The sequence below is a fragment of the Notechis scutatus genome, chromosome 5 (assembly GCF_049901735.1).
Source record: "Notechis scutatus isolate UNSWTSFEM ecotype Mainland chromosome 5, rNotScu1.2, whole genome shotgun sequence".
In the NCBI taxonomy this organism is placed as follows: Eukaryota; Metazoa; Chordata; class Lepidosauria; order Squamata; family Elapidae; genus Notechis; species Notechis scutatus.
In genome coordinates, this window is record NC_142013.1 from 68,735,215 (window position 1) to 68,749,493 (window position 14,279).

A 14,279-nucleotide genomic window follows, 5' to 3' on the forward strand; every position below is an offset into this window, starting at 1 on the left:
TATTTACTAGTACCATCGTTCAATCTCTAATTTTCCCACTTTAAATACTTAATTCTTATTCATATATCCCGTATTCTACTCTTCACATCTATTTGTATTAAAATATTGTCCTTCATTATTTCATTATTATTATTTCGTTGTTCAATGTTTCAATATACTATTCTAGTACCTATCGCAATACATACAAAATAATTCTGTTCATAGTCTTTGCTTTCATCCCGTCTTTATAATTCTAATGTTAAAACACCTGATTATGTTAAAATATGTTCTTAAAGAAAGATCTCCTCTCTCTCTCTTTTCTATCCGTCATCTCTTGTTCGCATCAATATTTTAAGTCTCATTCTTTTTTGACTTGCCTCTCATATTCTCTTGGATCTTTGTGTCTATCTATATCTATGTCTACATCCTGACTGTTCAATCTAAATATTTCTCCCATCCCTACCCTCTTCCACTATCTAACTTTGTGACTATTTGCTCTGACCCCTATCTCCATTCCCAAAGCATCTTCTCTGTTTAAATCTCTTAAAATATCCCCCCGCCCCCCGGTGAGATTCATCAGTCATTTTTAATGTTATTGGTATCTCCTCCTTGTTATCTTCTTTTGCTGGTTTCCCAGTTCTGTTTCCCTCCATTCCTTCTACTGGCTCCTTCTTTTCCTGAGCATCTTGGTCTTTACTCATTATCCCTTGTATAATATTTTCCAGTTTTTGGTCTATGCCATCTATTAATTCCATGGTTGCCTTGTGTTCTTTCTGTATCATAAACTTTAGCTCCACCTCATTCAAAGTTCCACTCCTTTCATCCATGTATTGCATCTTGTCTTGTTTTAGTAAATCCCACTTTTGGCCAATATCCCAAGAACCCTTTATTCAAAGCTGAGGTTACTCTTCAGAATGCACACAAGCCACAGTTCTTTATGTCCTACAAATAGTCAGTTCCATTTAAATAGTCTGCGGAGTTATCCAAGACTCCTTAAGTCACTTTTATAAGTTCAATCATACAACAACATTCAGGGGTCATTTTAATTAAAAAAAATTCCTTGTTATCGTATTTAAATCTCCAGGGGTCTTAGGGTAGGTGAATATAACCCAGTAGGTATTTTCACAGTCCTTCAAAGAAATGTTCCCAGGCATATATATTTTTCTCTCATCAGCAGATAGTGCTTTCTGCATAATAATATTGTTGCTGGTAGATCTGATTTTAATTATTTTGAATTGTGATTCAAATATAAAAACAGTATTAATTTCTAAATCCATAATTCCAGCATTTTAAAATGCCTTCTTAATTCCATATCTTCCCAGTTTGGGAGTCCAATTTCCTGTATTTTTGAAGAAGAAAAAAGTTTTTTTCCTCTCTCTCTTTAATTCTTTTCCTTCTGGTTTGATAATTTTCTCAGAGTGTTTACTCACTGCTTTAATTCTAAGTTAATTCTGAGTTAGTAGTTCCCCTGAACTTTCTCTTGGGGTTGAGTTTAGTAAAAAAAGGCTCCTCTCACCCAGTTCCACACTGTTCCAGCAGAAATCTTAGGAACTCATCGGCTGTCCTGGCTTCATGGAAGCCATCTTGGGGCTGCCTCTTCTCCTCACCATGGCTGAGAGGGAAAGAAAGCCCTGGTTCAGGCAGGAGAGATGCGGCTCTCTGCAACCTCTCAGGGCATCCCTCTTTGTTTCACCACTCTTACAGGGTGGCTTTGGCTCCTTTGGGAGCCCACCAATAGGGAGAACTTGGCACAGCAGTGTGGAGACCCGGTCCTCGTGTCCGATCTCACCGCAACATCAGCCAGAAGTCCACCATGACTCTTTAATATATCAACAAATGTTTCAGTTTCTTTAAACACCAAATCATCTGAAAAATCTCTTAACTTATTAGTCTCTTTTTTAATCTTTACTGCAACAATTCTCTCATTCCTTCTTATATCTCTATTCAATATTTCAGGAACCAAAATAAACAGAAGATTGGGGGATACAGATTTGCATTGGAAGTAGAGTGTGGTTTATAAATATTTATAACTATCTAAGAAATTGGATTTAGACCAGCTAGTTATATATCTAATATTCTAGCAAAGGAGCACCAAGACTTTAGAAAGGCCTATTTCAATTAACAATGGGGGAGGAAATGAAATTGTGCTTCATTATTATTCATATTGTTGAGGTAATTCCCCATTAGGAGAATGAGCGCATACAGGGAGACGTATAGAGTAGTGTTTGAATAATACACACACAGCACACAGATACACTGTACAGTAAATGTAGGTTTTTTACTTTCAAGAAAGGTTTAAGCAAAGTTCATTGATAAGCAGTCCAAAGTCATTCACAAGTAAAATCAGTCAGTTTTCATCCAGGGATAATCCAATAACAAAATCCAGTGTCAAAAACAGTTCAGTATCAGACTTACATCAAATCCAAAAATAGCAGTCAATTAGGAGGAACGGCAATATTCTCCAACAGAAGGAAACAGAGACTCACACTCTCTTCTGAGACTAAGACTAAACCCCAGGTTTCTGGCTCCATCTTATGGCCGTTTGAGAAACCATGCCCAATTACAATTTTAGCATTCCCTTAAAGAGACAGTATTAAAATGTCTATCCTGGTTTTTATATAGTTCCATCCCAAATAGCTGTTGGTGACTCACATTCCTAACACATATGGTTTCTTTTTTCTTTGTCTTATAATTATTCTGTTGCATTTGAACATGTACTTGCACTGAAAAATATTGTATGCTTTGAGATAGATATTTTTTCTTTTTCTTTTGGGGATATGATTGATTATAGGCTTTAAGTAAGATTAATTAGCACCAAGGCAATCAAAATTAAACATTAAGAACAAATCCTTGCCTGGGGATTAGCCATTACCAAACAATGTCTGCATGCCCTCACCTGTATCTCAGGGTCCTCTAGCAATTGAGATGTCTAAGGATAGCCCATGGGACTCCATTCTTGAAGTGGGGTTTTCAGTCCTATCTCACCTCAGGACGCTGTGTAGGTACTTATACCTCGAATTTGCAACTCATCCAAAAAGAGCAAGACGCATCCTCTCCCTCCTGGTTTCCATCGTTTCTTCCATCATTTTCTTATACCAAGCATCTGTCAAAAAGCTCAAGATGGAATATCAATTAGTACAGGAAAAAAACAAACCTCTAAAATTGTATGCATTGACCTTTAAAAAAAAAATACTGGGAATCATATTCCCATGATTTTTTTTTTTTTTGACAAGTGACCTGAAGATTTGCATGAGGTCTGTTCACTGCAAAACAGTTATATGTTAAAAGGAGGAGGAAGAGGAAGTTGTTAAATGCTATTTACTCAAAACTATTTAAAAAAAAACTTCTGATATTTCTACATTGAGAAAATGGCAGCAACATTACCTGGAACTGAGCACTCATATCTTTTTGCTTGACACTTGAGAGCCTTAGTTTCAACTAAGACAGAATGAAGTTACAGGATGAATCTTATTCTATATTTAGGAAGAACAACTGCAAGCTATGACAGGAATTCTCTATTGCACTTGGCTTCTGAACATTGCTCTATTCCAGTCCCAGAGGTCCTTTCCCTTGATAGTATCCACTGCACAAAGACCTTCATCTATTTCACATGAAGGATCTCAGCTGACCTAAGTGGCCTCAGTCAGCAGCAAAGGGAGGTGTAGCATTCACTCTTCTGACTGGAACTTTTCTGATATAAATAATCAGGTACCTAATGGGAGTTGAGGAGGGAGGGGGGCAGCTTTAAAAAAAATAAAATGTTGACTTGGGAAATACATTTATAGCTAGGGAATAAGGACAAGGACTATGTTGCTGTGAATGTGATTCTCTTTATACCAGGTCATTAATGTTTTTCATTAACTATTGCAATTACTGAATACACAGACAAGAGTTTTTAAATTAAAGAATGTTGTTCTGAGATTTTGCAGTTTCATAAATGTACGTGCTCTTGTATGATTTTCATAAAAGCCTACTGGGCACACTTGGTGACAGCTAACCAAATGCATGTTTATTTTTCTTACTGTGGCTTTGTGGAGAGCCATATACAAATAAGCAAAATTTTAATATTCAAAGTTTGAACCCAGAAATATTTCTCTCTCTATGCTAAAAATGCTTATCATTCACTCTGGAGTCACAGTGACCTTTCATGAAATGAATTGCACAGAGTTGTATTCCCCCTCCTTTCTGAGTAAGCTTGCTACTCAGCATAATTTCTATCTAGATGTTAAAAAAGGATAATGCAGTTCCATTTCATAACATCCATGCCAGTTTTATACATGTTACAAATGGGGGAGGTCAGCATGACAAAGATGTCGTTTCCAGCTTCTTTTCAATTGCATCTAGGTTGCAGGAGTAGGAAAGATGGATATTAGAGAAACACCTTGCACAGACCTCCACTTCATTCAAGCAAATTGACACAGCTTGGTGCTAAATGTCCCTCAGCACTCCCCACAGGGCTTATTTTTAGATAAGGCAGAGCAGTTAAGAACTCCCCCCGCCCTCCATTTATTTCTTCCTGTGCCTCATGCTGGATCACAAATCTTAGGGACCTTGGCATGTAAAGTTACTTACTAAGTTACTTCAGTGCAAGGCTTTTTTTTTTGGGGGGGGGGGTGGTCATAAAGGATAAGTCATGAGATCAAATCTGTATGCCTGATAGGATTGGCTTTTTCAATCATTTATCATGTTTACAATTTAAATGATTTGTTCAGATTGTTTAAATTTGAAATTATTCAATTACTGCTTATCACTCTGCTCTGTAACCTATAATTTATGGATATTCTCAGCCTGTTTTTTTGTCTTAAATGATGTAAGAAAAACACTGAAAATTATCCTCCTAATTGTCAATTGTGCCCCAGAGTTCTTGAACAGATGGGGACAACCTGGGGTGGACTTCAAATTTTTTAGCAAAGGGTTCTCTGCCCAATTGCTGGGTAGGCATGGCCATGGTGGGTGTGGCCTAGTCAGCCTCCTGCCCCATAGGGGGCATTTTTGCCCTCCCCAGGCTCCGGAGGCTTTCCTCGAGCCTCTGGGGGGGTGAAAATGGCCTCCCCGGGCTTCAGAGGCTCTCTGGAAGCCAGAAATGGGCCCATTTCCAGCCTTCCCAAACTTCCAGGAGGCCCATTTTTCACCCCGAGCCTCCGCGCATACTGCGCACTTACCTGCATCCAAAACTGGCTGTGTGAGGATTCCTGGGAGGGGCGAGGTGGGAGGGGTGGGGCCAGCCAGGAGTGGGATTTGGGGATTGTCTGAACTTGCCAGACTATTAGCTAGGAGCTCTCCCGAACCCCCAGCAGCCCACCCTGGGGAAACCCAGTAACCCCAACAGTCTCAGCTATCTTTTGGAAGAACCAGAGCTCCCAAAAATTATGTCATCAAAATCTGGTGGGAATTGCTAATAACAACTTGGCAATTTCCTACTGATTTCAGTGGAAAGGGTGAAATATATGTAATATTATATACAGTGCATTCAGAAAGTATTCAGACCACCTTCACTCTTGTCAACTTTGTTATGCTGCAGCCTGATTCTACAGTTGTTGAAATTCATTTTTTTCTCATTAATCTACATGCAGTACTCCATAATGACAAAGTGAAAACAGAATTTTAGAAATGACATTGCGTGCATGCACGACAATCACTGACTGCATTTTCCCCCGCCCACCCTGCTCCGCCCCTCCTTATCTCGGCCATGCCATCACTGCCCGCCAGCCATCGCTGTCTGCCTTCCGCCATCATGATCTCCCTACGTGAGTGAGGCTCTGCGAGCCCCGGTCACCTACATGCTCCTGCTGCCGCCAGCCCCAGTTGAGTCCCGACTCCTGGGCCAGGCTAGGCTGTCACCACCATGCTACTGCTGCTGCCCAATCCCTTGCCGCCACTGCCGCCACAAGCCCCAGTTGAGTCCCCATTCCCAGGCCAGCCTAAGCACCACTGCCATGCCACTGCTGCCCTCAATGCTTGCGGCTTAGCAAGCTTCCCCCCTCCACTGTCACCAGCCTCCAACTTACCTGGCTTGCTGGTGACAGAGAGTAAGGCAAGCCAGGGCTGACCCATTGCCACTTGGGTCCCCACCAGCCTGCATCTCACCCCCCACCTAGATTATCTGCAGCTGCTGGGCCTTGCCTGCTAGGGGTGAGGGTAAGGGGGGCGACCAGGGAGCATGATGCTATGCCACCTGGGCCTGCAACGCCCCTTTGCCTGCTGCCCCTTCCCTCTGTGAGGGGTGATGTGGGCAATGTAGCCTCATGCTTCCTGGTTGCCTTCCGCACTCCCCCCCCCGGGCAGCTGTGAGCCCCAGCAGCTGCAGAGAATCCAAGCAGGGGACAAGCTGCAGCCTTGCCCACCCCACTGGCAGCTCTGGGGTAGACAGCAGTTTGGGCTTTCCTGACTGCCTGCAAACTTACCTTCCTCCTGTGGCTGGTGGCAGGGGGAAAGGTGAGTCAGCCACGGTGGGCCGGCTCACCTTTCCTACAGCTCACCTCTCCCGCAGCTGTTGGGGTGGGCGAGGTTGCAGTGCATGCCCTTGCTTCCCTTGAAGTTCCGGCCCTTTCCCCAAAAGAAAAAAGGGGAGGAAGTCCCACCTGCGGCCCCTTTGTTGGATCCAGAAGCCTTGCCTGCCAGCTTTTCCAGGTAATGTGGGAGCAGGTGTGAACAAACAATCATGCCCAGTTCCTGGGACTCTGGGAGACTGGCCAGGAAGATCCCTAGTCACAAGCAACGCTGCTGGGCGAGTCCTTTGTTGGAAGTGTATGTGTGTGTGTGTGTGTGTTTGTTTCAGGTGGGTCTCCTAGCTTTAGAAGGAGAGAGGGAAGGAGGAAGGGAAGGGATAGAGAGAGAGGGAAAAAGAGAGAGGGAAAGAGAGCAAGAGAGAGGGGGAGAAAAAGAGAGGAAAAGAGAAAGAGAAAGAGACAGGGAAACTGAAGGGGGGAAGAGAAAGAGAGAGAAAGAAAGAGAGTGGGAAAGAGAGAGAGAAAGAGAAAGAAGAGACAAGAAAGTAAAGAAAGAAAAGGGAAAGAGAAAAAGGGAGAAAGGAAGAGAAAGGAAGAAAAGGGATAGACAAAGTGGGGTGGAAGGAAGGGACAGAAAGAAAGAGGGGGGGGAGAAAGTGAATGAGATATATGGTGGATAGATAGATACATGGAAGGAGGGAGGGAGGGAGGGAGGCAGAAAAAAAAGGAGAGGAAGGAAGGACACAAACCCTGGCTTCAGAAGACTTTTTGAAACAGCACAGCAATCTAGGGCTGGCCTGCAAGGAATCTCAGAGGTCATCTTCTAGTCCAGCCCCCTGGTCCACCAGGGTTAGAAGGGTGTGTGTGTGTGTGTGTGTGTTTGTGTGTGCATGGCTGTCAAAACTTCAAAAACAGGTCAAGTAGCCCTGGGGAGGTCAGTCATAAATTAGAACACTTGCTAAGTAACCGGCCATTAAGCAAGGACCACTTGTATTTGGTTTGCCAGTCACATGGCCACCTGACCACAGCTGCCCAGTTCACATGACCATCAAGCCACGCCCACCCAGTCACGTAACCAGCAAGCCATGCCCAGCCAGCAAGCCACACCCAGCCAGTCACATGACCACCAAGCCACACCCACAAATTAAGCCACACCCACAGAACTGGTTGTTAAAAATTTTGAATCCCATCCCTGGAATTAGTATAGCATCTAAAATCACATTGGTTCAGGTAGGCTGCAATCCAATGTACAGTGTAGGCAGACAGAAGAAAAAGCTCCATTGAATTCAGGATAACTGCAAGTAGTAGTATTAGGAAAGAAAAAAGAATTTGTCCCATAACAGATCTTTTGGCTGACATTACCAAGATATTATGGCTGGTGCTACAGAACGTAATCCATTCTTTATCCAAAAATCTCTTTTAAGGCAACAAGGTAGGATCCTAAACTCGCTTTCTTACACTATTTTGACGGGTTAAAAAATGTGTAGAGACCAAGGCTGAATTAAAATTTCCAGCATCCCTTTATCGCTGGCCATGCCGGGAGGAAAGGGGGAGTCTTAAAGGCCAAAGCAAGTAGTGAACTTCTAATTGGGAATTTGTTTTGAGGGATAAATAGTATAAAGAATCAATCTCAAAGTTCCTGTCTAGTACAGCCCTTATATAATTGTATTTACCAGGCTGCTGATAGCTGTAATTTATCAACCATAAAAAGAACACAAGTTCTTCATCCCTAGTGCAAAAGATTTGGTGCCTCAGAAATAGTTCATTTTCTTCCCCAACATTGCAATGCTCCTGCAATATTAACACATATGGTGAGATTCCAAAAGTGGTTTTGGTGAAAGGAGAAAAAGCTCCATGAAAATATGAAAGTACCATCTATTTCTATTAACTATTAGCCTCCTTCCTGCTCATGCAGTCAAATCTGAAGACATAATGTCCTTAATATCTCTATTACTAAATAAAATTAAGCAAGTAAAAGAGAGGAGGGGGATTGTAATCCAAGAAGATAGTCTATTTTTAACTCATCAACATTCTGTTGTCCTGATTTCTCAAGCAGCAATGAGGTCAGTTAAAATTGGCATGGAAAAAAAAGTTTGCCTCTGCTTAAAGTAATTCTATGCAGTTGTATCACTGAAGAATTTCCATTTTGTTTATATTTTATTCTTATCATTTATTTTTAGTCCCAATTTAAGGTTACATATAAACTTAGAAACTGGCTTCTGGAAAACAGTATATATCCAAGCCATGCCAGACAGGTAATCCTCAACCTATTATCACAATTGTGCCCAAAATTTGTGTTGCTAAGTGGGAAATTTGTTAAGTGAGTTTTGTCCCATTTTACACCTTTTCTTAGGCACAGTAAGATGGGAAGCTGTATTGAGCATACCGAATGCTATTGCTCTTGTAGTTTCTAGGGGTCTTTATTTTCTGAAATCCCTTCTTATCAGACCTCTGAGTAGTTTATTTATCCTTAGGTTACAGTCTACTGAAAGACATGTTCATCCAGAAAACTCTGGTTTTGTATATAAGGGTTTTGCAATTCTGTTTTGTGAAGTGAAATAAATAGTAAATAAATAATGTAGATAGTTATTAACTTGTGCCTTTGATGGGATGTGTGCTCCTTTCCTATTGTATTGTGAAAGTGATATTATCTCATTGGATCTATTAAAAATTCAGTACTGAATTTCAGAGGTTCTAAGTTCCTTGCAGTATTCTGTGGGTGTATCTTAGTAACTCTGAAACTTGAGTCCGAAAGATAATCTGAGCTGATGAATACATAGTTACCAGGAAGCACCATAGTGAAATTATAGGTTAAAAAAATCTTTGCTTATAGAATGCCATTATAACCCATAAAGGTTTTGCTATCATTTTTTTTTGTTTCCTTAATTGATTTTAGTTTTTTTGCAGTGAAAACTCTATTGCTTAAATATGTCAAATCAACGAGCTTCAAATGTCAGAAGCATTCAGGTAAGGTATTTTGTGTGATTGCTTATAAATTACTTTAAATGGAGAAGAGATACATGGGATGGAGCTTTATTTCTAGTTAGGAATTATTCTCAATTTGCTAGAAATGCAGCTAAATTATTTTGAGGAAACAATTTATTGCATGTCTCACATATTTTTATTAGCATTAAAAATAATCACAATTTGCTTCCCCCGTGTGCTTTGTTCCGTGTAAAAAAGCAATTCAATATGTTATCTAAAGTTTAAATAGTGCTATCATACACATACATACACACATTACTTGTGCTGTTACTTTTCCTTATTCTCCTTGAAAATTAACTTATCACTATTAGCACTCTTTTAGCTGGTAACTGGAAATAAATCTCTCAATTAAATATCTATGGAGATTCTCAATCTTCCTTGTTTTTCTTTGAAGATGTTTTGCTTCTTCTTTGCTGAAGAAGCTTCTTGGATGGGAAGGGAACTTCTTCAAGGAAAAACAAGAAAGTCCAGTTGCCTCTTTAAAAAGCACCTTTGGGACTCTCAATTAAATACCTGTTATTGATGTTCCTTGACAGGAAAATGCTGGCTATATTCCATTCTGCCAATTCCAGATAGTGTTCAGCTAAAACACCAGATAGCTTGCTTGTTGGTCATGCTTAGGTAAGGTTGATGGGTATTTCTGTGAACAAAGGAATAAATATAATTGAAATTAGACATTTTTTATTTCCTTGTAGGTCATGTTGGATAGCTCTAATGAATTAATAAAGCATCCAGATAAGTTAGGCCCAGATGAGTTATTTCCCCAAATATACACTCTGAAGAAACCAATGGCATACGTAATTTATTTGAAACCCAGAGCATCTATCTCCTCTCAATCAATCACTAAAAAGGCCTGGAAACATTGCTAGCTCCACTTACTTAGCAGCGCTAGGTTGCCAACCACTAAACAGCTGATTGGAATGTCATCAATAGCAATCCAACTCCATGCTATTGACCCTATGAATAAACTTCAATTGTTTCTGACAACAGCTTCTTATTGCCTCTATTGAGGACATAGCATTCTCATTCTTAATGTACCACTGAAAGAATCTGAATGGAGAAGGAGAGAAATCCTCATCCAGTAAGATAAAAAAAACTAGGTTAGGACTAAGGCTAAATTGATGCCATGCATGATCTATGGACATTCCTGTAATATAATTGTTTTCTTTGGGTAGCCTGTTTGTAGATTTAACTATGGACTTAGATTGTTCCATTGGTACATTTGAATATAAAACAGTGGAATTAAAATACAGATGTTATATCTATACATGCAATGCAAAAATAAATGCAAAAAAGAAAGAGAAAGAAAGAAAAAGAATCAGAAAGTCCAGTTGCCTCTTGAAAAACCACCCCTCTATATAGATACATACAATCTACTAATGAATTATAAATTATGCCCCTATTATTCTGGGAATGGGATGACCAGGGCTCTAATGTTATTGTAAGAGTCTGAATTTGTTATAGATACAGTTTTTGAAGAAATAAATATTTTGCTTCCTAGTAATAGTAATAAACCCAATAGGATGCATACTTTATTAATTTTCCATCATTAAGAGTCATTTACTGCAGTTAGGCAAAAGATCAAGAGAGAAATATAAGTAAAAACATACAAAAAGAACCCAACATAAATTAGGGTTAGGATTAGGGTTTTATTAAGGAAGAAGAAAAACATTGATATTTTTACTGATACTTGCAGCTAACAAAACAATCAGTAAAGCCATGGGCATTTTTTGTTGTTGTTCCTATGAAGAATGAAATAAAAACTGAGCAATGATAGTATTTATATTTACATTTTACATTTTGCTTGATTCCATTCAAAATTTGACAAAAGTGAATTCCAATACATTAATGTCTAGTCATGAATGATTAAACAATTATGTTAACTATATTTAATGTGTTGAACTCAGTGCTGATTTAATTTATAATCCCTTTATTATTTATAACTGAAGTCATCCTTCAAGATTTTCTAATTAATAATTAAGGGATTTTGTTGCTCTTTTGACATTGAATAAAACTTATTTGTGGGAGGAACCTCAAAACCAAAATTGAACTGATGCAGGCCCCATTTTAACTATAGATTTTCTGTGTTGTAGAATGGAAGGGATAACATTTTCCTACTATCTATTCACAAACTATGTATATTGTTATGCTGTTAATACTGGAAAATTATTTGTTGTATATTCTAATTTCAGCAAAAACATTTCACAGTGTCAAATGATCCTTGATTAACAAGTTGGATAGTGTGGGCTATATTGCATAATAGTTAAGGGGATAAGTGGGCTTGAAAATTGGTTTCTCATAACAAAGAATAGTATTGTTCCTTTCTGGGTCCTGTATTATTTAACACTTTGATTCATGATTCAGATGAAAAGCTGCAGAAAATATTTCTCAATTTTGAAGATGACACAAAATTGGCTGGTACATCTAACAATCCAGAAGACAGAAATAATTATCTGAATTATCTTGAAAGCTTAGAGAAATATGCTAAAAGAAAATTAAATTGAACAGAGACAAATTCAAAATTATGTGTTTGAGAAACAAAAATATATATATAGTTTTTTTCAATGGGAAAATTTTGGCTTCGCAATAGCACTTATGAAAAAAATGTTTGGTGTAGTTCATTATTTACGATGCAGTCCATTGTGGTCCTTGGGCATTGTCCTCCAGATCTCTTCTGGTTGGGACAGAAATAATAGAATTCAGACGTTCTCCTCTGCATCTTCTGGGCCTGTTTGCAGTTCACTAGCCCTGAAAGAAGGATCTCATCAACTAACAGGTCAAGGCACTGAGAGGAGATCCCAGAAGAGCATTATATTCATGTTTATACCTACATTAAATAGAATGCTTGAGGTTTATTCTCTACTATGTTTTGACCTTTGATGGGAGGGAAGCAGTGGTGGTATGCTATCGGTTCAGTCCGCTTCTGCTGAGCCGGTAGCGGCGATGAGCAGCAGAGACAGAACCGGTTCTCACCACCACTCTACTGTTGGGCCCACCTGCCCACCTGGGCTCCCATACTCACCTTTATCTTTTGCTTTTGAAGCACAGCTGCATTGCATGGCACAGAAGAGTGCTGCGCGGCAGCTGCTGAAGCAATCTGGAGAGTTACAGGCTTGAAGGAAGTGAGTCAAAATGCCTCTGCCCTTGCGCAAACACCTCTGCGCCTGTGTAAAGTGCGTGTTTCGTGTGCACGTGTACGCAAAGTGTGTGCATATATGCAAAGCACGCCCACCAAGCCACACTCACCAAACTGGTGATAAAAGTTTTTGAATCCCACCACTGGAGGAAAGGGAAACAAAGCTGGCATCCAGGCTGACTCTTATCACACCTCTACTTGCAACTTGACAACAGAAACAAAGGAAGTATGGAGGGAATGCTTGGAATGTATTGGGAGCTGGAAGGGAGGTGAGGAATTTATGTGAGCCGTTTGCAGCCTGAGAAAATTCTGACACTTCAAGGCTGTGCAATGGGAATCTTCCAAAGGTGCAGCCTGTTTTCCCAAAATAAAAGCAACATGTTAGATTAGTGGACAATGGACAATGAGTGGCCCAAATGGAAAAAGGGGAAATTAACTATGCTGCTTTTCACCTGAAAACCTCAGAGTAAGCTTTGCTTCTTCTGTGCCTATATGGATCTATGAGTAAAGGCATATTCTTGGTAAAATAATATCCCAGGAACTAAGCCAACTTTCCAATAGTAGCCTACCTGGACCTCACCAGAAGGCCAACTCCCCCAAGATGTCAGCAGCTGATAAAGAGTCAGAGGAGAAGCCAGGAGAAATTCCAGCCAAAGGGGCTCTGGCAGTGCTGCAAGCCAGAGCAGGAGCACAGCCGGTTGGCATGCACTCCAAACAGAAGGTTGAAAAACTTGAGCAGTGGCCAATGAGTATGAGAAAGTGGGAAAGGGATGGTCTGTACCAGGGTCCCAAGACCTGCTGGGCAATGAATGTGGATAAGGCAGTGGGAGTTTCATTGGGAGTCAATGATATCTGAGGGTTGAAAGATGAAAAGCAAAATGGCCAGTCGAGTGGGACTAGCCCACTGAGTGGATGTTCACCACCCACAGCCCATTGATGGAGCAGCTGAAGGAGAAGTTCAGTGGCTTGGAGATCCAGGTGGCCACATCATCCAGAGCCACAGTGGCAATAACCAGATGGGAGGTGTTAAGTCATTAACAGCATCAACTAGCTCATTGGCTCTCCTCCTCCAACTGATGGTGCCTACCCTGACTGTGTGGCCAAGACCCTGGCATAGGGGGGTGATGACAGCTGAACCAGCTATACCACCCCCAGCAGGGCAGAAAGTGGCTCTGGCAGCAGCTGGGGTCACTGTACACCTGGCAGCCAATGGTACCAGCAGGGCTGCCACTGGGATACAGCCTGGTCTGAGAGGAGTGACCAACCCCTAATGGTCTGCTTTGATGGGTATCCAGATAACCTGGCCCTCTTTCTATCCCAAGTATGGCACCATATGGAATGCTATGGAGGAATGTATCCAGACAATGCAGCCTGGGCTTATGTCATTGTGTCTAACTTGGAAGAGAGCACTTCAGGATGGCTGGCGTCCCTGCACAATGAGGAGGCTCCAGAGCTGAATGACCTAGATGCCTTCATGCAGACCCTGTGTGAGTGGTTTGAGGACCCCATGATGGCTCAACATGCAGAAGCCCCCTGCATCCTCACCCTGAAACAAGGCAAGCAGCCAGTGATGGAGTACATTCAGGACTTCTGTAGCCTGGCTAGCCACCTAAGAGATAGGCCCAAGTGCATGCTGGACTACCAGTTTTGAGAGGGGCTAAACAAGGAGTTATACCACAACTGCCCACTCTGAAAGGATACCACAGAATCTGCAGGCATGGTACCAAGTG

The 14,279-nt window shown here is 40.9% G+C and overlaps 1 protein-coding gene across 5 annotated transcripts in view; it reads left to right on the forward strand.

Annotated features, from left to right (window-relative positions):
- Window positions 1-3,466: 3,466 nt before the first annotated feature.
- The window catches only part of SMPX (small muscle protein X-linked), a 28,484-nt gene continuing 17,671 nt past the window's right edge, over window positions 3,467-14,279 (forward strand). Inside the window, exons 1-3 of one of the 5 annotated variants that reach the window (XM_087966931.1) lie at window positions 3,535-3,687; window positions 6,470-6,609; window positions 9,336-9,395. In XM_087966931.1, coding sequence (XP_087823057.1) covers window positions 9,357-9,395 — 39 coding nt within the window. In that variant the 5' untranslated portion in view covers window positions 3,535-3,687; window positions 6,470-6,609; window positions 9,336-9,356. Of the gene's footprint in view, window positions 3,688-4,474; window positions 4,538-6,469; window positions 6,610-9,324; window positions 9,396-14,279 lie in introns of those variants that run through there. The other 4 variants (XM_026674906.2, XM_026674907.2, XM_087966929.1 and 1 more) reach the window with 4 other exon arrangements.